The sequence below is a fragment of the Archocentrus centrarchus genome, chromosome 23 (assembly GCF_007364275.1).
Source record: "Archocentrus centrarchus isolate MPI-CPG fArcCen1 chromosome 23, fArcCen1, whole genome shotgun sequence".
Taxonomy (NCBI): domain Eukaryota; kingdom Metazoa; phylum Chordata; class Actinopteri; order Cichliformes; family Cichlidae; genus Archocentrus; species Archocentrus centrarchus.
In genome coordinates, this window is record NC_044368.1 from 20,026,910 (window position 1) to 20,050,395 (window position 23,486).

At 39.2% G+C, this 23,486-nt stretch overlaps 1 protein-coding gene across 2 annotated transcripts in view; it reads right to left on the minus strand.

The window, feature by feature from the left end:
• Positions 1–6,007: 6,007 nt before the first annotated feature.
• Positions 6,008–23,486, minus strand: part of mkln1 (muskelin 1, intracellular mediator containing kelch motifs) — a 30,523-nt gene continuing 13,044 nt past the window's right edge. The window contains exons 6-18 of one of the 2 annotated variants that reach the window (XM_030719976.1): positions 21,953–22,145; positions 21,678–21,794; positions 21,399–21,464; positions 18,381–18,493; positions 17,937–18,149; positions 16,231–16,452; positions 16,015–16,144; positions 11,650–11,797; positions 10,754–10,868; positions 9,447–9,586; positions 8,729–8,831; positions 8,244–8,298; positions 6,008–6,508 (exon numbers count right to left, since the gene is read on the minus strand). In XM_030719976.1, the coding sequence (XP_030575836.1) occupies positions 6,387–6,508; positions 8,244–8,298; positions 8,729–8,831; positions 9,447–9,586; positions 10,754–10,868; positions 11,650–11,797; positions 16,015–16,144; positions 16,231–16,452; positions 17,937–18,149; positions 18,381–18,493; positions 21,399–21,464; positions 21,678–21,794; positions 21,953–22,145 (1,737 nt within the window). In that variant the 3' untranslated portion in view covers positions 6,008–6,386. The remainder of the gene's footprint in view (positions 6,509–8,243; positions 8,299–8,728; positions 8,832–9,446; positions 9,587–10,753; positions 10,869–11,649; positions 11,798–16,014; positions 16,145–16,230; positions 16,453–17,936; positions 18,150–18,380; positions 18,494–21,398; positions 21,465–21,677; positions 21,795–21,952; positions 22,146–23,486) is intronic. The other variant, XM_030719977.1, reaches the window with a different exon arrangement.

Genomic DNA, 23,486 nt, shown 5'->3' on the forward strand with positions numbered 1-23,486 from the left:
CCCTGCTGCACTGTAACTGTGTTATTGCTGATTGGAGTGAAAACTAATCTGTTATAATACAACACAAGCTGTGCTCATACCAAATTACCCTTTAACTACACTTAAGCAACCCTTTACTCCATTACTTACAGTTGTAATATCTGTGCACCCAGATCACAAACTCTTATATCAGCTCAGTATTGGTTATGATGCTGTAAATAGCTTCACATTTTTTGTTTTTTTCCTGTTAGTTTTTTAGTTTAGTTTTTAGTTTTTTTCTGTTTCTGGTGTGGGGGGTGGGTGGGGTGATCTGACATTAAAACCCTCTCAGCAGAACACTTTAAACTTTTATTTTGAAATTCTGTTCAGTCCAATGATTTCTCTCGATTTAAAATATACATTTACTTTCACTTAAACCTGTGTTATGTACAACTGAATCATCACACTGGTCACTTCAATCCAACCGATGTTTGTTTTAACTGTTGCGATTCTGTTTTTGACTGCGGGATTATCTTTATTATAGCTGTGTATACTTTTCCACCAAAGCACATTACAAGTATTTTATGTATTTATGGTTTGTTTGCTGCTGAAGGCAAACAGCAGGGGTCTGACACACTGGAAGCTGTAAATTGCGGATGGCCTTGGCCATTATATTGTTATAGATGTTCAGATTTGCAAATAAAGGAATCCACCCCCACCCCACTCTGTAGTTTTCCTCAGAAATACTTTCATTTGGCCACCAGGGGGCAGAAAAACATCACAAATACAGCAGTTAGGAAAACTTGAACAAAATACAATCTTTATTCATTATATACATTACATACAATGCAATACTACAAGGCTTTCTACACATTCACTGTAATCCACAGAGTAGTGCCCATTGATCTGAGAGTACCAGCTTTAATACTCCTGAGTCCCACCCAAACAAAGAGAAATATAAAGAAAGAAAAGTCATATTTGGCATTGTGTGTTCTTATAAAGGTGCTCTGAATGAGTCGTCTTAACCACAGCTTTCTGCTGGTACAAAACAAATGCTACGGCCAGTGTGGTGAGCCCTAAACATTATCAAAATATAATTTCTCCAGCTGGACATTTTCTTTTTAAATCATCACGTGTTTCCATTTTATCCGCACAACACAGGCAACATATGAACACGCAGGTGTCATAACTCTCCTCCAAACACATTAACCCCACAAAATGAAGATTTAATAAAACTGTTACACTTCCTCAGCTAGTAAATTTAGAAGCTCAAGAGGCTGAGCAGCAGCTCACTTCTGTTGATTCCTGCTGACTCTCTGAAAGATTAGTAATGCAATAATGTATCATGATACAATCTACTCATTAAGGAAACAATTACAACAACCTGCATCCTGGGAAGGGGTTTACATCAGGTATAAAGGGTGAACTAATGGGAAAAGCTTTGTTTCAGGTTAAATGTGATCATTATTTAAATTCAGGACAAACAGTGAGGTGTCTAGGCTCAATTAATTGGATACAAATTCCACATTAAATGCTTTCAAGTGAGGTTTGTAAGTGGTATGTCCTATTAAAACCATACCTGTTTGTTCATTATTAACTTGGCCAGATACCCAGTAGCCCATTTGCTACAAATCACACACACTTTGTTAAGGAAGAGTTTGACATTTGACAAAAAGATTGCAAAAGTGTAGAGGAACACGAACAGTAGCTTGGCTCTGTCCAAGTGCTCAAAGGCTTACGTATTACAACTCCATATCTTGTTTTATCTGCACAACCAAGCAACAACCTTAAAAACAAAACAAAAAAAAAACAAAACAGTTCTTATATAGAGGCCAATTGAGGCTGGCTCCAAGAGTCACTTACAACAGACTCCCATGTTAAAATGCTCATCTTTACGCAATTTAAAACCTTACAGCCTTCCACAAAAACTGTTTTGGCCTTTATGGAAAGTGATTCCATACCACATCCAAGGTGTATACAGGTACGGCTTAGTTTAAGGTGTCTTCTTTTTCCATTACTGTACGTGTACAGTTTATTAGCAGCTTCCTAACCAAGCTTGCTAAACCTTAGCTGATAACTTGGCAGTTCATCCTCAAACAGTTCCAGTTACAAAAAGCCAATATGGCACTAATGTTAATATTGTCAATGTCCAAAACACATAGGTGATGTCTCAGTGGCTATGCCCATCATGTCCACACTTGTGTAACAATGAAAATTTATGGTTTTACAGGGAATCTATACCAAAATCAAATGTTAGCCATTTCCTATAACTTCCTGAAGTGTTACTTCTACCATTCTGGTTGTGAGGAACCAGAAAACTCTGCTGTGACTTTGTTAACAGTAACAAACGCTGCAACAATGTTACTGTTAGTGTGTAGTATCAATGTTCTGAGCCAATTTAAAAAAAAAAAAAAAATGTAATTATGTTCTGAGTGAACATTTCATTTGCATATTGGTCACAGCAAACAAAGTAGGATACACTGATCAATATTTGGCGGTCATTTAAAGCCAAGACCGAGTCAACTCTGCACAAAGAAACAACAAAAGCAAGAGTTCATTTCTTGAAACACACCAGTAGCTTTAAGGGGGCTACTGTTAGCACTGCAGCACACTGCAGTGTAACAAATACCATCAAGTCAGTTCAGTCAAGTTGCTCATGAATCTTCCATTCTAAGTGCAAAACTTGCATTTTCTCCAATTTTTGTGTTTCTTGTGTTATTAAAAGTAACAGAGCCGATCATTCAAATCTATGGAAACTTAGTCACTAGTAATATAAAAAAATAAAAAAAAAAACAAAACAAACAAAAGTCTTCCAACAGTACTCAGACTTCTGTCCAGATAAATCCATGAGCTGTAAATTAATTAGGGTGATGAGTACATGCATCTCATGCTGTCTCTACATTTCCACCAGGGGTCTCCTCAGTTCTCATTCCTGGTGACCACTACCTTATTTAAGGGTCAGGAACTTTTGGGGGGCTTACTGTGTCAAATGGTAGTTATTGGTTGAGTGCTCTAACATTTTCTCAACTACTCACATTTTAGGAACCTGCAAATGAAAATCTATTTAGGTTATTATATTCTGACATATCTGGAGCTACAGAAGGAATCCTGATTGATGGACCAAAGATAAAATCCAGGCCTTTGTTCAATTTTTAATCCTCACTTTATGAAGTTTGTCCTCCTTTAGTTGCCACACAAAGAAGAAGCAGTAACAGCTATTGCTTTTTGATACATCAGCTGACTAAATGGGCTAATTTTACAGGTATTTCTAACACTGATTAAGGACTGAAGTAGCCTTTTACTTCCTTGAACTGTTCTTGGACATTGAATCTTATTATGGAAACACTGCTAGATAATGAAATTTATGGTGTATGACTTATAGCTATTACATTTAAGGTTTAAATGAAAAAAGAAAAAGGGTTCTTTCATTTCAAAATAAAAGATTTACTTGTAAATCATTGTCTCCAATGAATGAAATGAAACTCAGCATCTGTGATTCAACCTGAGCATGAGAAAATAGTTTAAAACATGAAAGAATTCTTTTTAAATTTGCAGACATTACACAAAAGAATCCACACCTTTGTTAAACTGTGCTTAATGTTCTTGAAGCTCACAGAAACAAGTGTGTATAACACACACACACACACACACACACTATGAATGGTGTTAATAGTCACAGCAGATGTGTCGGGGTGACGTGTGTAGTGTTCTAATGCATCACAGTTATTAGAAACAGTTATTGGAAGAGACATGTTGCTTTCAGTGAGCGGTGAAAGCCAGTGGGAGTTAAGTGAACTTGTTTTCTGTGAAAGATAATCAGCCCGAGTCTGAGTCAGGGAAGACGACAGACAGAAAAACTGAACTAGCTGGGAGTGGAAGTAAGCAGTTAGCACCTGCAGACATGAAATCCCTGTGTGGTTTGGTGACAGCAGAGGCAAACGTAGCAGTACTGAAACTGAACTACCATCTCAGTGACCAGGGTTACACATACCCAACTCCCCTGACCTTTGACCTCCTCCCTAAGCAATCTCTTTTATTTGATCAATTCCGAATTGATTTAAACTTCCTACCATGTTTTTTCTTCCCATTGTGAGGTCACAGCCAGAACCTGGAAACTCATTAGGAGCAGGACTTCAATGTAAAGCAGCAGTTTTTACACTCTTCCTGTTAAACATGATAGGCTCAAACAAGGAGTCAGTTTGGTGAGAAAGTCTCAAGTGTCTAAAATTAATTTGTTTCTAAAAGATGAACTCCACTCCTGTGGATGAACTTTTAGCAACTTGAGAGTGCAACCAGACCATGATGCACCTGTTTGTTTGCAGTTTTCATTTTACAGGTGTGTTTAGGGAACTCACTGACGGCAACTACAAAACGCAAAGTTCCCAGAACAGCTACAGTCTTTGTGTTTGCAGTCACGCCACCATTGCAAACACTAATGGGATTTACCAGTTAGCTGGCAGTTGGTGTAGCAACAACTACAACCACAACACCTTGTCATCAGAAACATTTGTTTTGTATTGTGTGTTCATGAAGACAAACAAGTTCAAAAGGCCCAGCAGGGCAACATGATTTCCTCTACCTCTACAAAACTGATGTTCACACAGATTTTTTAATATCCTGGTTGCCATTGGACCAATCAGTGTACATTTATGTCAAAGGTTCCTTTTCTGCTGGAGAATACACAACTTGAACAAAAGCAACCAAAAAAAACTGGGACTTGTGATCATTGCTAGTTCCTGTTGAGTGGGCACACAAAGAGAGGACTTCCCCTGTTAGGGATTATTTTCAAAAGTTATTAGAAGAATGAGGAAGTTCAGCCAGTCCAAGAGTGCATAATGAGTCAGTATTAAACTAATTAAAGAGTTAACTAAAGATCATCGTCATATCCAAATCAATGACAGGAATTCATTTACAAAAAATTGGCAATTACTGTGATTAGCTCATTTGTTATTTGAACATTTTTAAGCAAAACTTGATAGTTTGTGCTTCTTTTTCATTTTCTTGGGCTGTGCCAGCAACTCATTTGTTATATAAAACAAAAAAAAAGATTAATTCATCATGAAAATTATAGCTGCAGACCACTTTTGTGATATTTAGTACAGAAAAGTAGACAAAATTTACTAAATTTCAATTAATTCTTGGTCCTGTTCTAAGTCATACAGACTACAAGCTGGATTGTGTTGGATGGACTTTTCAGGCTGCTTGTTTTCAATCCTGTATCAGATTCATAAAACTATGAAAGTGGGTATTAGTAATAAGTCAGGATAGTTTGACCACACTGAAGGAACATCCTCCCAAACTGCAAACTGAAAACACGTTTACTGACTCTGCAAAGATCAAAGTGGATCACCAGCACTTCACTCACACACTCACACCAGCTGGTTGAACTTTTTCTCCATAGAGCCACAAAGATACTGGACCCTGACACTTTGATAAAAGAGGGGGACAAAAGAGAATGACCTGGCAGCGAATCGGTTACAGCCAGGAACCTTTGAACAAATCGTTATGTATATTTACATATTCTGTACATCATTTAACCACTTAGAATTAAAATTACAGTCCAATAATTACTGAGGAAAGAAATTTCACTTTTATCAGCCAGTTTTACAGGCATAGTAACCAAAACTGATACATATGTATATTTAGATATATATTAAACTTTATCTCATAGAATCATTCTATAGTTCCTACAACGCTATTAAAATTGGTGACTTTTTGAGCCTGTGTGGCCATGACAGTCATAAATAGGGACATGTGCTGCAGGAAAGCAAGCTTATCAAATCATTAAAATGACAGCTGACACCAAGTTTTGCAGGAGAGAGAAAAAAAAAATGTTTCCAACAATTGGCCTCAGATGTCATCTCCTCAACTGTTTTGATGTAAACATGTGAATGGACATCTGTGGCTGACTGTGAGGGATTCTGAAAGCACAAGTCCAGCACTTTGAGAGGAAAAAACAAAAGGAAGAGTTAGGAGAAAAAGACTGCAAACAAATGTGCATTTTTTTTTCTTTTGGTTTGGCTTCAACTTTTCTGGAAAGAAAAAAAAAAAAAAAAAGTGAAGCGATGTTTAGAGGGACTTGGCATGCTCCAACAAATCATCAGCAAGAGAACAAAGAGAAAAAGCACATGTGCACGCACACGCGCAAACACACACACACACCCAGCCTCACACCCCCCCTCCCTCAGGCTGCTGTGAAAATTTCACATATTCAACAAGGACAGTGTTGTTGTGTGTGTGTTTGATGCCCTCATCATCATAGTAACGCAGCCTGTGATAGCAGCAGATCAGTGGGGTGGAGGTGGATGAAGTGTAATCCCACCAGGGGGGGGTTCAAGAATAGAAAAATAACTGGTCTCTGTCTCCACGTGGTGTGCGCAGGTGTGTGATCAGTTAGTGCAGTGGGTCGGGTGGCAGGGTGGGAGGGGCTAGAGCGTGATGAGGTCTACCAAGTTGCCCTTAGGTGGAGTCATGCTGTCTGGGAAGAAGTTGACGAGCGTATCGAAGAGCTGTGTCCGCTGAGCATATGTCTGGTCTACGTCTGAAAAACCTGAGGAAGACACAAAAGAGGGAGATGTGGAGAGAAAAACTTTCATCATATTTGTATTCATTTAATCCACCTGCAGAGCAGAGCATGTATGGTTACCATTTAAGTCTGCCTCAGACTATGTCTACAAGTCTGAACCTCAGAAAATGATTCTAAACACAAACTGTGTGGTTAAAGAAATACAGACAATAGTTAGACTCAATACACAGACTGAGGTTCTCCCTCACATAGTAATAATTTAGAGGGAAATATGGGAAAACATGCGGTCAAACTGAGAGGCACAAAGGAAGAGTAGGAGACGGTTACGGCGGGGCATCAGGGAGGTCTACCCTCAGAAGTAAGTCAAAGTTAAAACCTGCATGATTTGCTATCCAATGAGAATAAGTATTTTTAGATCATTTTTAACCAAGTAATTACATTTGTACGACTCACAAATGCATCCATATAAACAATCTTAGAACATTAAAAAGTAGATGTAGGTGTACGTGTTATAACTAAGGGGTGCCCATGTATCCCATTTTCCACAGAAAATCGTCTTTGCCACTTCGTCACAAGTATAGACTGAAATAAGTTCAGCGGAAAAAACACTAGACTCTGAACAAAACTCAGATGACCCAGCTTTCCACCAGCATTCAAACACACCATGTACTCACAATCTGGGAGCTCTCCAGAAGCGTGAAATGTGTCTCAAAAAACTTTGTGCACTCGTAACCGGATTTGTGCATAACTGTCGTTTTGTCTGTGTGTATCAGGTGATTCGTGTACTTGTATGTAACGGTTTGTGTGCATACTTTTATTTTGTATTGGTAATTTCTTAATATTTGTATTTGAACACACATTTACAAGTACTGGAAGTTACGCACAAAATGTGATTTGCAACTTACAAAAAAATTACAAATCCAGCATTATGGACACAGATATTTTGAGTATATTTTCTTTCCATAAACATCCAAGGTTATTCTAGTAATCCAAAAGTGACTGAAAAACAGGAAGAAACCTCCAGCAGAAAAAAGCATCAGGGAGCGGCCCATAAACAAAACTAAACCTACATTAGAAATAAACATTAAGCAATAAAAACACTCACTAAAAAGAAAAACTTGAACCAAAACTAAATGAAAATACAAAACTATAATAACTACTGTGATAAATCAAAATCACCTGGATACTGTGATGATAACTTTCATGCAGCCTTCTTGACCAGATCATTCCTATTCATTTCAACTAGACTTCATCTGGTTAAAGCAAAATGAAGATGTGAGGGGCATTTATTGTGGAAACTTTTCACCACTGTACTTATTTTACCTGGGAGGCCTTAAAGGCTCAAGTAAGGGAACAAAGTTCTATGTGCAGTAAACTGTTACAAGACTGACTGCAGCCTTAAAACGCAAGATGTGCACTGATGCAAAAGTGCTGGCTATGTGAGAAAACAGCCCTAAGAGTGCAACTGAGGTTTTTTTTTTACAGACACGTGACCACTAACTTGTATCATACCCAATATTGTGGACCACTCTCAAGCAATGAACACATGACATCACTTGAGAAACTTCAATAGATGCACAGAACCATTGTCAAACTTGCCCTGTCAAAATTTGGCTCTGGTACAATGTTTTCCAGCTTTAATCTTAGGTTCTCTATTCAAATTATGGCAGCTGAGACTACAAACATGCAGGCAAACTGAACTTTCCATTTCCTGTGTGTACAGAAAGTGTGTTTGGATGAACACTGATCAGGTTCTTACCAAGAGGGATGAAGTCAGAGCTGGACTTGAAGAGAGCAGAGGGCAGGAGCTGGAACTGAAGCACACAGCACAAATGTCTAAGTCACTTTAACATTCTACAGCACCAAACAAACCAACGGCTCTATCAGACAAAGCTCCTGCTGCAGTAGATGCTGCGCCCCTCTGAATACAGATGAGGGCAGGATACACCTGAGCACACGTCTGTCTTCACAGACTGAGGTTACAAATTACAGGAGAGGCTGGACTTCTGCATTATTCACAAACCAGGACGTGTTCAATGTCCACACTAGTTATTTTTTTTTTTTTCCCCCAGACTCACTGGAACTTAAGGCTCATGTCACCTGTTTTTCTACCAAGCCTCGCAGTATTTTTTTTTTTTTAAACTTTGTCTTCAACAGGTTTTATTACATACATGTACATGAATGCATAAGAAGACTTAAAATTGAAACATAAAACTGCAAAGTATACAAATGTAAATCCTGTACCTCTTTTGTCTCATCTGGGTCTGTGTGGTCCACAGTGAGTGACAGGTCATTCTGGAGGTACTTCAGTGCACTCAGTGGCTCTGACTGGGCTTTTTCTTCAAACCTGAAAAACCACCACACAGTGATGTAAGCATACAGACAGAGGGAGCTGCAGTTACAACTACTGACCACTAGGTGGAAATCAATGCAAAGCAACTGAATGCTTAAATCTCCAAAGGTAGTCCATTCAATGATATTCCACCACCAAGTCAAAGGTCTTAGGATAAATGTACCCTTCTCTTGTCATGTTGTTAACAAATGCATTATGGGGAACCTACATTTACTGGCAGTTCTTTAATTTTTTTAACTTCAAATATACAAATCATGTCATTGTAGTCATGATGCTTTGATGTTTTGTTTTCCTGAACATCTGCAACAATTTATAGCTACACATTTAGTAATAATAAGTCTGACAAAGTCTAAAAGACAGCTGAAGCTTTTATATGAAACACCTGATTCTTAGCAGATCATAGTTTAAAATTGATAAACCTTAGAGACTTGTTGAGCTACAATAATAGCTACAATTGTAGCTATTGCTACAATTGTAGCTATTGCTACAATTTTATAGCAAAGGGCTTCATTTATACACTAAATACGCAGCACATTTCATGATGCAGTTGTGGTGGCTGGTAGCATTTTAAATTAAAAAATAAAAATAAATTTAAAAAAAGGTGCTGACCTGTATTTTCTGATGAGGTATCTGCAGTGGCGGAGCAGGTACTCCTTAGAGGGCCGACACAGTTTGAGGGACCAAAAGTCATCCAGGCGCATCTTAGGAGAACAAGACTTTCCGGGGTTTCCACCAAACAGATAATGCACCTGGAAACAAAGAGTTAAATTTTAATTCACTCTTTTCATCAATTATGTCAGAATTTGATTTAGTGTAGATAAGAGAAATGTGCTTATTTGTGTTTGTAGTATGAATACAAGATTTATACCACTCACATCTATTCCTGTTTGTTGTAAAATTCTTTTTGATTAACCCATAGACAAGACGGCAAATACCTTAAATGCACCAATCTCAGTGGCCAAGAGAACCAGGCCTATATCTGAGGCAGGCTTTTATTAGGCTTTATTTCTTCATCCCCCTGTTCCCCAGTTAATGCACACTTCCTCTATATGTATGTGCTGTCGTTTTCACATGGGAAGTCTTACTTTTAAAATAAAGTTTGAAACAAACAACAACAACAACAACAACAACACACACAAAAAAAAAAGCGTTGATCTTTATTGTTAGTAGCTTAACATCAGAAATATGTCAAAGAGGATCTACTGGACTTGTGTCAACACAAATGTAATTTTTGTTAGAACAAAAAGTAATGATTATTCTGCAAGAAACATAATTGTTCATATTTATTCTTTTTGCCCTTTGATTTGGTCTCTATTGTGAGGAAAAAGAAGAGCTCTTAAAAAGATTTCAAGTCAAACCCAAGGATTCCATTTAGACTAAAATTTGGATTTTTATCATCCCTCTAAGTTGTCCACCATTGAGCACTTCATTTTGCTGATATTCTCACAGTGTTAATGAAGTGAAATGCTTATAATAAGTGTTAAAGTAACAGAAGCAATAGAGCCAGATGTGTGAATGAACCGTGGGAGATGGACTGCAACTTGCCCTTTTTAGGTTTTTGACATCGGGGTGGCTGTAGCTCAGTAGGTAGAGCAGGTCACCTATTGATCGGAAGGTAAGCGGTTCGATTCCTGGCTACTCCAGGTTACATGCCAATGTATCCTTGGGCAAGATACTTAACCCCAAGTTGCTCTCCGACCGTCCTGTCGGAGTATGAATGTGTGTGAATGTTAGCTAATTAAAAGCACTTAGCTTAGTAAACATGGAAGTGCTTGTATGAATGGGAGTGCATGGGTGAATGTAAAACATGTTGTATAAGCGCTTTGAGTGCTCTGACTGAGTAGAAAAGCGCTATATAAGAACTAGTCCATTTACCATTTACATATAAAACTGTGCAAGGCATGAGTGTGCATTACTTTGTGCATCTCATCGTAGACCAGCTGGTGTGCAAAGCGTGGACATGGCTCCTCCTCCTGCAGAGCCTTGCTTGGGTTTTCTTTCACTGCCTGATCATTCTTATACACACAAGACCTGAGCAAACACACACACACACACACACATTAAGTGGGGGGGGGGGGGGTTACATTAATGACAAAAATACAGAACACTTCCTGAAGCCCTTGAGGAAGAACTATTCAACAAATGCAGTTTGTTACAGCACAAACACAAACTTGTACTTGCATCTTTGTGAGGACCGTTACTGACATACTGCATGTCCCTGCCCTTTCAAACACATTAATACTTAACTCCATCCTAAAGAATCATGAAACCAAGTTTGAACCCTCAAACAATCATTTGATGGAGTTAGAAAATTAAGACAAAATGTTTATGGCCCAAGGTCTAACAGTTAAGTTGGTGCTCGTAAAGAAATAGGACTCACTCACTAATGTTCTAAGTGTCTCACTGAATTATTTCACTGGACACCAAGTACAAGAACATTGATTGAAATCAGTGTCTGGAACAGAGAGGGCTGCAGCCTGACAGCCTGCTCTTTCACAAACAATCCAAACATGACACACGCACACGCGTGGGTACACAAAGCAGTTTCCTGATGAAGGACTCAGGGATTACCCCTGTGCATGGAAAGGTTGTGAAATGCCTTGACATGTGACACTCTACAGCGCTGATATTTGTATAGAAATGTTGAGTGTAACAAGCATGTGACTACTGTTTGCATGCATGCTCTGCTGTGTGTTGTGGTGAACATCTTGGCTACAAAGAGCTGGTGTGTGAAAGTACTTCCTGTGAGTGTTGTTGTGGTAATGATCAGAGGAAGGTTTCAGCAGTGTTTATCTCTCTGCGTGCCTCCTACCAGTTGTTGCGGGCGATGTCGTAGATCCAAAAAGAGTTGCGCACGTTCTCTTCCCGTTTGTCCTTGTCTTTGCTGAGGCCTGACAGGACATGGATCTCATTAAGCTCAGGGTCGATGGTGGCTCTCTGGGTAAAGCCCGTCATCGGCACTGCACACACAAAAAGGAGCAAACAAATGGATTGGCAGGCCAGCTCAGAGATAACTACTTCTCCTGCAGGTCAGATTCAGCTCAGATAAAGAAATGCTAACTTTATGTAGGTCAGCAGTTCTTGTTGGCATGGAGTACTGATAAGAAGAAATCCTCTGTCTCAACACAAGGAAAAGAAAAAGTAGAGGGGGCCGTATTGTGGCTATCAAAGAAAACTACTTGATAACATAGCAACGAGCACCATGGCAACAAGGACTGACATAAGAAGAAAGAATGAACCGCGTGCAAATGCAGCTCGGTGTGATGAGGCATGGCGACACAAACCACTGTTCTCCTGTGATTATGGCAGGTCTGAGGCCAGCAAAAGGATAAAGCAGGTTAAAACCTAGGGGGTGGAGTCAATGATCAGAGCAATGCATGCACACTGCAAGAACATGTAGTATGAAATCCTAACAATTTCTGCCTGCAGCCCTGAAGCACACATTGTTTACATATGAGTCAATACTGCGACATGATAAAGATCATCCATAAATGTGAGTTTGATAAAAAAATCAGGAATGCTCAAATATGAAATGCTACTGTTTGCTATTTGTTTCTCTCCCAATTTCAACAGAAACTTATGATTTTAGCTGGCAGGTCAGCACTAAACATGATAAGTAGAAACCTAAGCTAATGCAGCCTCTATTAAATCTAATATAAATAGCACCTATAGCTCACCTCAGCCACATTTATGAGTGACTCCATTCTTAGCAAACTGCTCCTGTTCATTTTGCGTGTTTTTCCCCTCCCTGAATTGTGTACAACAAGCATGAAATTCATGATAAGCTGCAAACAGCTCAGCACCAAACTGACTCAGCATTAGAGCTGCTGCGATCTGCTGATTTAAATGCTGGAAAATTAGCAATTCATTTAAATGTGTCGAATTCAAACAATTTAGACTTGGATTCAAATTAACAAACGTGACTATTTTTTAAAATCGATTATTAAATGGTATTTCTGACACTTTAATGAACTGGATCAGGCAATAAGAAGGAGAAATAAAAATCTGCTTTAAGGACTATTCAATCATATATCACAAGACACCCAATAACATGCATGAAAATGGCCAAATAGGAGAGCTTATCAATCTCCAGGGTTTTTTTTTTGCAGTCACGTACACCAGCTCACAAAATGCTCAAAATAATATCCAGGAACACCTGAGACTAGAAAAGTTATACTGCTAATTATGGACAACAGTGATGATCATTTCATTACAATGAGATCATCTGAAAAAAACAGAGTAAGATCAGACATGGACACATATTGGCAGTTGAGGTAAACACTGGACTGACAGCCAACACTCAACGCAGATGAACCGCAGACAGAGTTTTGTCCTATGGCAACCGTCATACCCAAGATTACGCACTTGAATTGTGATGGGTGTTTATATATTTAAAAACAAAACAAAACAAAAAAACAGTAGTCTGCTGACATCTAGTGGTGATATCTTACACACCTGTACCTTTAATGCAAGGGCTTCACTTTTCTGACCCAGAGGCTGCATACATCTTTTATATAGTCCACAGTTACAAGTCAGTACATTAGCACAACAGGACAAGCTGCTGTTTCAGTGCTGAGCCGCAGCACACATTAACATGGAAGACTGATTAAAGAGAAATGGAGAAGACGACAGAAGTGTTTGGCTTTGCTAATTCTTGCACTCTTATTTGAATGTTTCAGTTTCTAACCCATGTATCATCGAGTCGTATAGTGTCGTTCTGTCCTCCCTAGCTCCGACAGGGTAAGACAGAGCTAAGTGGTGGGCAGACAGGTCTATTTATACTGGGTCTGAGGTGAAACTGAGACTGTGGCAGACATTTTAGTCAATCTGGCAGGAAGTGTCTGCTGCTGGAGCTCCTTAAGCAGAAAATCTGTCATTTCTCTCTGACAGCAGTGAGGGAGTCAACAAACTCTCAGAATCTATTACATTCAGCAGACATATTATAGACTCAACGATTTAATGTTATTACTTTATTTAGCTGAGTCAAATAGAGCCCACAAGACTAAGTGACAGCTACAACATTCAGATGACGCCATCAAAAGTGCAAATGAGACAATTTCTTTGAGACACCTTCTCAAAGAAAGATCATTACCATGAGTAAGCCATGTTTAAAAAAAAAAGGTGAAAATGATCATTCAGAAGAGCCAAGTTGTGAAGTCCTGCTTATTGTTCCAAGTTGAGTATTTTAATACATTAATAAATTCATATATAAAAGGGAGATTATGCATATAAAACATGACACTTCAATGTAAAAAATAACTAGTACCTTCCAGCTGTTGGTTAAGTTACATTTAGGTCAATTCAAAAATGTTTTATATTGCAGGAGAATTTTTATAGCATCTGGTGCTCAGTTTTCCATTTCTGCTCATTTTCCAGAAGCTATCTGACTGGCCGATACAACGCAGTGGCTACAGAATATTGAATGTTTTTGTTCATATAACCTTATTAACCAAGGGTGCCTTTGAGCTGGTCTGTTGTCCAGGTAAGTAAACTAATGCAGACTGATTTATTTCTGAAGCCTTCAACAAAAATGTCAGTACTTTGCACTGCATAATAAGTGTAGGTCTCTCTCCTTCTGCCAAAGCAGCTCTAACCTGTCAAGATACAGTCAGAGGGAAATTGGGGCTGTGCTGTCGTTTCTTGTACACATTAAAACATACATGCAGCCACTGGGATGTAGTGAGGTCATGTAGCAAAGCTTTCAAAGTTTGTGCTGCTGCCATCTTGGTGTGTTGAATACAGACGTCGCAAGGAGGTGGATCTGACTAAGAAACTGAGGGATACAGCACACCTATAATCCCAAGCCTGTCAAACAATGTAGGCCAGCCCTCATGACAGACAAGTGCTGTGAAAAAGTATTTGCCCCGTTCCTGATTCCTTTTCTTTTTTGCATATTTCTCACATGTTTCAGATCAAACAAATTTTATTCTTTTCTGTGTTCTCCATTAAAGGTAACCATATTTGTTGTAGGTTTGTTACTGGTGGCTTAATCTAATAACTAGGGGTGGGACTCGATTTTAAAAAATTAATTGAATTAATTAGAAGCTTTGTAATTAATTGAAATTAATCGCATTTTAATCACATTTAAATATTTGACATGAGAAATATTAATTTAAGTTTGGTTGATGAATGAATCAATATACATAAGCTTAAACTTCAAGATTTTGTTTATTTTCCCACCAGTCCACTACACAGACCAACGAAGGGCGGAAGTGCTCCTGTGATCAGCAAACTCCTGAAATTAAAGTTAAGCATCATAACTGGATCTCACTTAATATAGTTGGAAATGAATAATTCGCTCAGCTGTATTCCTTGATGTTGAAATGTGTTATGCTTATTTTAACAGCTTATTTGAATGAAAGAATTAAATTAAACCACAAAAAGGAGCAAAAGTTCATTCTCCGTTTAACCAGCTGCTTTTACACAGCTGTGCTTTGCACTCTCAGCTGCTAGGCGACATGACCTACGCAGAGGTGACGGCAGGCGACGCTAATATGAAGGCTAGCTGCTCACGTCCGGCCTTTGCAGTCTACATGGGTCGGGTCCTTCAAAGGATGCGGCCCCTGAATTTGGACATTGTGCGTCGATTATAATCTATATGCCTGGAACTCGTGCACTGAGAAACGTTCCACAGTGCAAAGTGCAATTAAAATGCGTTAAAAATTTTAATTCGTTATTTTCTCCGTAATTAATTAATCGAAATTAACGCGTTAAAGTCCCACCCCTACTTATAACACAAAAGTTGGGTGGGTAGTGATGCCCTGCCACCCCCCCATGTAGGGTTAACTGATGAATTCCTTAAACAGGGAGTAGAGGAAATGTTCTGACTAGCCACTGATGGCTAAAAGTTATAATTTAGCTGTAATCTTCCAAAAGGCCTGCCAACAGTCACCTTCCTTGTAAATCAACAGTCAGAAATACACACAGAAAAGCTAAGCAAGGTAGGTGCTTGCACTAATTTACTGATGACTATAATCACTGTGTTGTCACAGAGTTAAAATATAACTTCAAATCTAACTTAAAATTAAGTGTCTGTGAATTACAACATTCCAGATGTTTTACATAAAAGAAAAATATCAGAATAAGTGCAGCTTCATGAATCAGTGGACCTTAACAATTTGAAGATATTTAATATTTGACAAACTTTGAAACTGTTTCCAGGAATTTCCAGTCTTACCCATCCCTGAGTCCTTCTTGGTGCCATCAGATATGATCTCTACATGGTCTCCGTCCACATCGTAACTGAAGAAATCATTGAGGTACGTCTTTGACCTCTGACCACCAAAGACATAGAGACAGCGGTTCCTCTGGTGAAGAACAGATAATAATGATCAACATTTAATTAAGAGTCTGACAAAATTATGCTCAGAAATAAACCCAATAACACACTCACAGTATGGAAGAGCATGCAGTGACCAATTCGGGACTGGACATCCTCTGGGCCAGCATTGCATGAATCCTCCCGCAGGAGGCTCCACGTCCCCACTTGGCAGTGGTAGGCGTACAGCCCACTGAACTGTGGCTCTGACGTCCGGCTGTCATCCACGCTTCCATTACATGTCAGGATCCGACCACCGAATGTGTAGATCATGTGTTTCTCTGAGTCCATGCACATCTGCAGGAAGAGAAGTGAGATAGGGACAGCAGCATGAGTTTGAACCTTCAAGTTTTAATCAACATAAAAATTAAAAAAAAACAAAAACAAATTACATTTGATGTAATCTCAAATATCTAAATGAAAGCCTGTTTCATTACATTTCTCTATTTGCATTTTTTTGAGTTGTAAAAAAAGTAGTAAAAGTAGGTGGAAGAAGCTTTCATACACGTGTTATGCGCCCTTTCTCAGCTTGGATACGACTGAGCTTTCAAATCGTTTTGCCTAATGTCCAAAGTGAGAAATGTCTGTCGTAGTTTCACGGAGCCTAAATGCCACAAGGTACACACACTAGTACAAACCTACTTCTACCTACATGAAGGTTGGAATTTTTTTAAACTCATTCAACAAAAATGAACAATTTTGTAAGTATTACAGAGGATTTGGCGCTAAAACAAAATCGATCTGCAATGACTAATCAGCTGGTAAGGCTGCTCCTTGAGCTGTTAAACCTATGCCAGGTTCAGACTACACAATACAGCCTGATCAGAGCCAGATCCACTCCTGTCAGTTCAGGAACAAATGTACCTGTTATGTCCACTGGGTTACTTTATCGTGCATAGTGTGCCATAAAGGACGCAACTGATGCAGCATGTTGAGCACCTCAGGATGTCCCAAGAAAAAAAGTCTTCCACTACAGTTCTGTCACTTCTGTGAGACTGACCAGTGTAAACATAGAATGCACCACTGGCCAATATTGCCAGCATAGGTGTGTGGAACTGTCTGAGTAACAGAAAACAGACAGTGTCCTATACACTTCATTGTCTGTTCAGTCTCTCCCTGGAAACTGCCAACTAGAGCCTCCCTACCAATGACTTAAAACATGTAGTCTGTATTGAGAGCAGCAAGTGGAAGAAAGCTTGGAAAGGAGGAGTTACTCACTGGAGAAAAGAAATGAAAAATCAGTAGGTTTACAAACTGGTACTGAGACCTGTTATGTTTGGTTTAAAAAAGTGACTAACAAAAAGACAGGAGGCTGAACAGGAGGTGGCAGAGTTGGAGATTTTTGTTGGGAGTAATCAGGAGGAAAAGGATTAGAAAGGAGTATATCTAAGGGACAGTTCGGGTTGAGCAGTTTAGAGACAAAGTAAGAGGTAAGACTGAGAAGGTTTGAACATTTAAAGAGGAGGGATAGTGAATGTACTGGACAAACGATGTTGAATACGGAACTGGAGGAAAAGTAGAAGATCATGGATGTAGCAAAGAAGGATATGCAAAGAGTTTGTGTGACAGAGGAGCACACTAGTGATAGGATGAGATACATGTGGTGCCCCCTAAAGGAAACCAAGAAGAAGAAGAAGCAAAGAAGAAGGAGGTCTTGTTAAAGTCCTTGTGTTAAAACTCTGACAGTGACCATTATAACAGACAAAAGGCTCACATAGTCTGGCATTAATTAATGTGCCTAGCTGGAGTGTGAGAGTTCTGTGTTTGCCTTTTGCAGCTACCTGGTGGTCAAACACCAACTTTGGCCCTCCATCAGCTGACGTGTCCTCGCTGAGTAGCGTCCAGGTGTTGGCGTCGATATCATAGCGGTAGAAATCGCTCTTTAGAGACTTGCTATTCCTGACACTGGAGTCCAAGTAGCGGCCTAGCGTGTAGATCTGCCGCCGCTGCGAGTCGATGCACATCTTGTGGCATGAGCGAGCACTTGGACCACTCTGTTTGGTAGGAGGAGACAGGCTTACATACATATTATTAATGTCATATTGGCATAACTAGTCTCAATGAATCTGACATTTAGTGTTGATCTAATGTTTTCTAGACAAAATTAATCAGCCATTACAAAAGAATTAGAAAACTCTAGTAAGTGTTTTGATCATGCATAGATAAAGGGAGATTTAAAAAAACAAAACAAAACAAAAAAACAGATAACTCCACCCCTTTGTCACCTCTTTCTCTGTGTCTCTGGAGATGCAGGCCCATTGGTTCTCTTGCACACTGTAAGCCCAGAAGTCTGCCAAGTCCTGTGTGCCGTCCCAGCCCCCAAACAGGTACACCGTCTCTGCGGGGTATAAATAATAGTCAGCAAGTAGACAACCTACATCTACACAACACTGATCCTTCTCTTTTGTACACCATTCAAACTTTGAAATCAACAAAAAATGTCAAACAGAAGCAGTTACTGTAAATCATTAAAATTACACTTCAGGACAGCACTTTTTTTTTTTTTTTTTAAGACAATATGGAAAATTAGGTATGTTATGAGACATGATGAACCACTGTTAGACATCAAAATACTACAAAATCAGTAGACTCCAATAACCAGAACAACTGCAAAAAGAAGACAGTGACCACTCTGGATAACACTTATTTTCTTCTTTTTTTTTTTAAATAAATAAAGACTCTGATATAATGAGTTATTACATAAAAGTCTGGGCTGGGCTTGAGCACCAACAGTGATGAATACCAGAGTATTAAGATAATCCTGAAGCTTTTCAATAAGAAAATAAGCCTTATTGCAGGTCACAATACCCATCACCAAGGTTCAGTTATGACACAGGTAGTAGTATCCTCACACACAACTTGCTCTTTTTAGGTCTACTGATACAATAATATTGCCAATATGGACCTAGCTTTGTTATATAAGAGCTGCAGTTTGTTTTTGTTTGTTTTTTTTTACCTACTCAGGACAATGGGAATGACGTCCAATCATGACGCACCAAAGGCAAACAAGGTGAAAATGCCAAACTCTCAAACCTAGGGATGATCCAGTCTTTTATTTTAGCCGCTTTATTCTTGTGGGTTAAAGGGTTACTAATGCTGCATTTTTCATGGTGTGCCAACAAACCAGCAGTTGGTGTATTGTGATATACTACTTTCATTTAAAAAGCTGCTCTGTTGGTTGTGAAACTTTTTTTGGGTCAAGTTCAGGCCAGTGTAGCTCAGGCAGACGGGAGATGTGGGAAGCTGCGATGTATCAGACTTGTGGGGGAGGAAATGAGTTATGCCATTACAGCCACAACTCCAAAACAGAGCACAGGCCCGAGAACGAGTTGTAAAAGAAAGTATCATGAATGAGTCACTGATAATGATCAACAATAGGTTCATTTGTGTATCGAATTAGCAGAAATTTGGGATTTAAAGTGCTTTTGGATCACATTCCCCCTTTGATGTGACAATGTGTGGCTGTTGGGTTTTGGAGGTAAACCTGCAGCTTATGAGGCCAGAAGGGTGATTACACTGTCAAAAACATGACAATAACAGTGTTGGGAGAGAACAGGAATTCATGAACAGAGCAGATATGAAACACTGGTTTGTTGTGATTTAGATCAAGATGCATTTGCATACATAGGTTTCTCAGCAGGTTCAGGATTGGAAATGGTCGGAAACAAAGTAAACAGTTCAGAGTCTTCTTAACACACAGCATTTAAATGCCTATTACACACTGCTGAATCTTTTTATTTTATAAAAATGTTTCTCTTGTATTACCTGGTGCTGCAGTTTTCAAATATTTTGTGTGCACCAAATGACAAGCCAAAAATATAGAGCACATCTCTTTATACAACAAAAAAAAAAAAAAACTTCTATGCCATCATGTCATCCATCTTTTTTTTTTTGACTGTAGGTATTGCCAGATGAAGATGCTTTGAATGACATGAGGATGTTTGGTTTCAGGTATCCCTTTAGTTTAGTTGACACCAAGTAACAGCAAAATGAGACAAAATTGTTTCCACTGACATTTTCCCTCTTTTTCACTCGTTTTAAGTCCAGCCCTTCTACCTGACCATTTTCAGAGGAATGTTTGTTAAGCCACTGCAAGAAAAAACAAAACAAAACAAAAAAACAGCAAACAAACACCTGACACAGGACCTGAGAGGTGTATATGATACTTCAACTGATACTACTGTTTCCTGAAACCTCATCAGAAATAGCCTCAGTGAAAGGGTGTCTGCCATTCTTAAGAAACGGGAACAGGGAGAAAAATTGCCAAATTAAGCAAATTTAAAATTTTAGGTTCAATTTGTCGTCAATATGTACAGAAAAGGTCAGGAGAGAGGTCCAACAGTGAGTGTCTACAGACATCTGTAAAACAGGGTGGAGGCTCTACCATGGTTTGGGCCTGCATTTCAGCCAATGGTTTTTTTTTGTTTTTTTTTTTCTTATAAAACTATTGTAGTGACAATGACAATCACAAATCAACTCAACCTCCCACACAACCACAGCATACCCTCCAGAAACCTAGGGAAAACCCTGAGTAACTAAATGTTCTTTCCCTTTGGCCCCTTTCATGACCTAAACATTTACAAGATAAGCCTTGTGTTAAGATATACACTGGTTCTCTGTCAATCATAACCAGAATGTACAGTAAAAATCCTGACTGCCAATTGAGAGAATCAGATCAGGACGGGAAAAAATAAAGAAAAGCTGTGACAAGACAGTTTAAATGTTTTGAAATTCAAAGGTGGTCCTTTGTGTTTAAACAAATAAAAACTCCTTGACTAGAAGTTCCATTTGAATTTTAAAAATAATAGCAATTACAAGAATCTCAGAAGAGACAGGACAAATAAATCATTGTCCTGTATCAACTTCTTCTATTGACTCCTCCAGGAAAACACAGAGGTCAGTGTGTGCGGCCTGATGCAGACCAGAGAGATTCAATGCCGTCTCCCAGCTCATACACACTTACAATGCAGGCTTTTGTTTTTCCTGATAGCCAGCGGGGAAGTACACTACCAACAACGCTGTCAGATACGGGGAGAAAAGAGACAATAGCTGTGTGTGTGTTTGTCAAAACAAAAGTCATGACTAATGTGCTTTTAGAAGGAGAAGGGCTCGAGGTGGAGGGGACAGGGAGAGGGGGAGAGGTGTTTCATTTGATTAAACAGCAATAGAGTTTTGCATTCTCAGTGTGTGTAGGAGGATGTGAGTCATAGCCAAGTCATAACGGTGATTTATGTGGGTCTCACCAGTTTGGACGTCAATGACCATTTGATGTCCTCCCCTCATCCCTGGCCTGTTGTCGTCACCATCACCTGCAAAGAAAGAGGATTGACAAGGCAAGGATGGTGTGTGAGCGTGGGATGGATGGGGGGAGGGAGGGTAAAGGATGGATCATGCATAACGGGTGGAGCAAAGGGGTGGGAACAAAAAGGAAACAGTTTAGATACAAGGTCACAAAGTTTTCAGCGTGTACTGAAATGTTTGACAAAACGGGGAACATTTCCCACTTAAATAGATGGGCTCACTGTTCATGTCGTCTCGGTTGATTTCTTGGGCGCTTGTACCTTTGTTGCATTTCGGGATGATCTGACTCCACCTGGGCTTGTACTCCTGCTGGCTGATATACTGGTTAAACAAGCCATCTAGCAAGAAGGAGGATGAATCAAATAAGACAAAAATAAATAAATAAAAAATCACCATTAGGAAAAAAGAAAAACAAGCATAACCCCATTAGTGTGTCCAAAATTCTTTAAAATTTTCAGGTTAAAGTCAGAAGAAACACTATGGTTGAGCATGATACCTCTCACAGCTTTGTCTATGAGCTCCTCACAGGCGTCAAAGTCTCCTTGCAGCACCAGTCGGTCATGCAGGTGGGTGAGCATGGGGTGCTCCAGCGCTATCCGAGTCTTCTTCTGCAGTGACTCAAAGGCCTCTGTGTAGTTATGCTGTCGGAAGTGCTTGAGGCAAAGGCGGATGGCTTCCTGTTCTCTGTACTATAATGACACAATAGAGTAAATTGATATGGGTTCGACCAAGTCTGACAAACAGGGTCAGAAAGTTTCTTTTAAACACATGACACCAAATGACACTGAAAGCTCACTATTAAACCTCAAAGCTTTTAAAAATCCATCGAAAGAACAAAAAAAAAAAAAAAAGAAAGGAAGCAAATGAAGCTATTTAAGTTTACTCATCACCACCTTAATCTTCATTTATTTCACAGAACGCATCCAAAGTTGCATACTAATGCACCATTTACTATGTTAAAAAATAGCTCTAAAATCTTAATATGGCCCCAATTCTATACCAAGTATACATTCATCTGGGGGAATACTGGTGTACACAAGCACAAGATAAATATCCCACAATGAAATTCAGTAGCAGTAGTACTTTAGCACCATTAAAGACAGGCAACCTACTGAAGATGTACCTCGCTTTTGTCCCCTATGACCTTGATGTAGGATCTTAAGAGCCATGCATAAAAGAATGCATGCAAACCACAATGAACTAAAGCAACATTGCAAAGACAAGTGTGCTAAAACTCCTCTAAAACCATTTGAGAGACTGATTAAAAAAAAAAAAAATCATACAAAAAAAAACACCTGTGTTAAACTGGAATATATCCACTTGATCTGAACAGCAACCAGCAGCATGTTGATGGTGTTAGCACTGCTAATGTTAATCACTAACCTGACATCACTCCACAGAGTACCACACATTTCAGCAACACTTAAACATTTTTGAAGAATGCGAGTGAAGGCCTTTACACACCGGATGTGTACATTCTGTGAGAATGTTTCGTGCATTGAAAATATTTTTCAGACTCACCTTTACTTCATGCAGTCATCCACACAAACCGTATCAATTCACAGGACAAATTTGCAGCTTTTTTTTTTTTTGGATCAAGTTCAATTTTTCTGACTTTTGCAAGCGAACAAACAGATCTGGCCAATCAGAGCACTACATTTAGCAACATGTGAGCTTATAACACAAAATGCGCACCAATACAGTGAATATACAGTGATGTGGGAGCAGTAAAATCATACAATTTTACCTCAGACACACAGCTACATGCTGCTCTGAGTCAGTTGGCTCTCAGAAATTATTCTCTGCCTCCTCAGATGTGATCCCAACTCTGCCAACAAGAGCTCAAACTGCCCACTGACATCCTGAAATATGCGACCATGATGCAGCTTCAACCCCAGGATCAAACCATGAAACTTCCCCTGCTGCTGCTTTCTTGTGAGCTGGATGAACCCAGAATCTGTTTCTTCCTTCTTGTTTAGAAACATCAGGACCTCATTACACCATTGCTTGATTTCGACAGCATTTTTTTA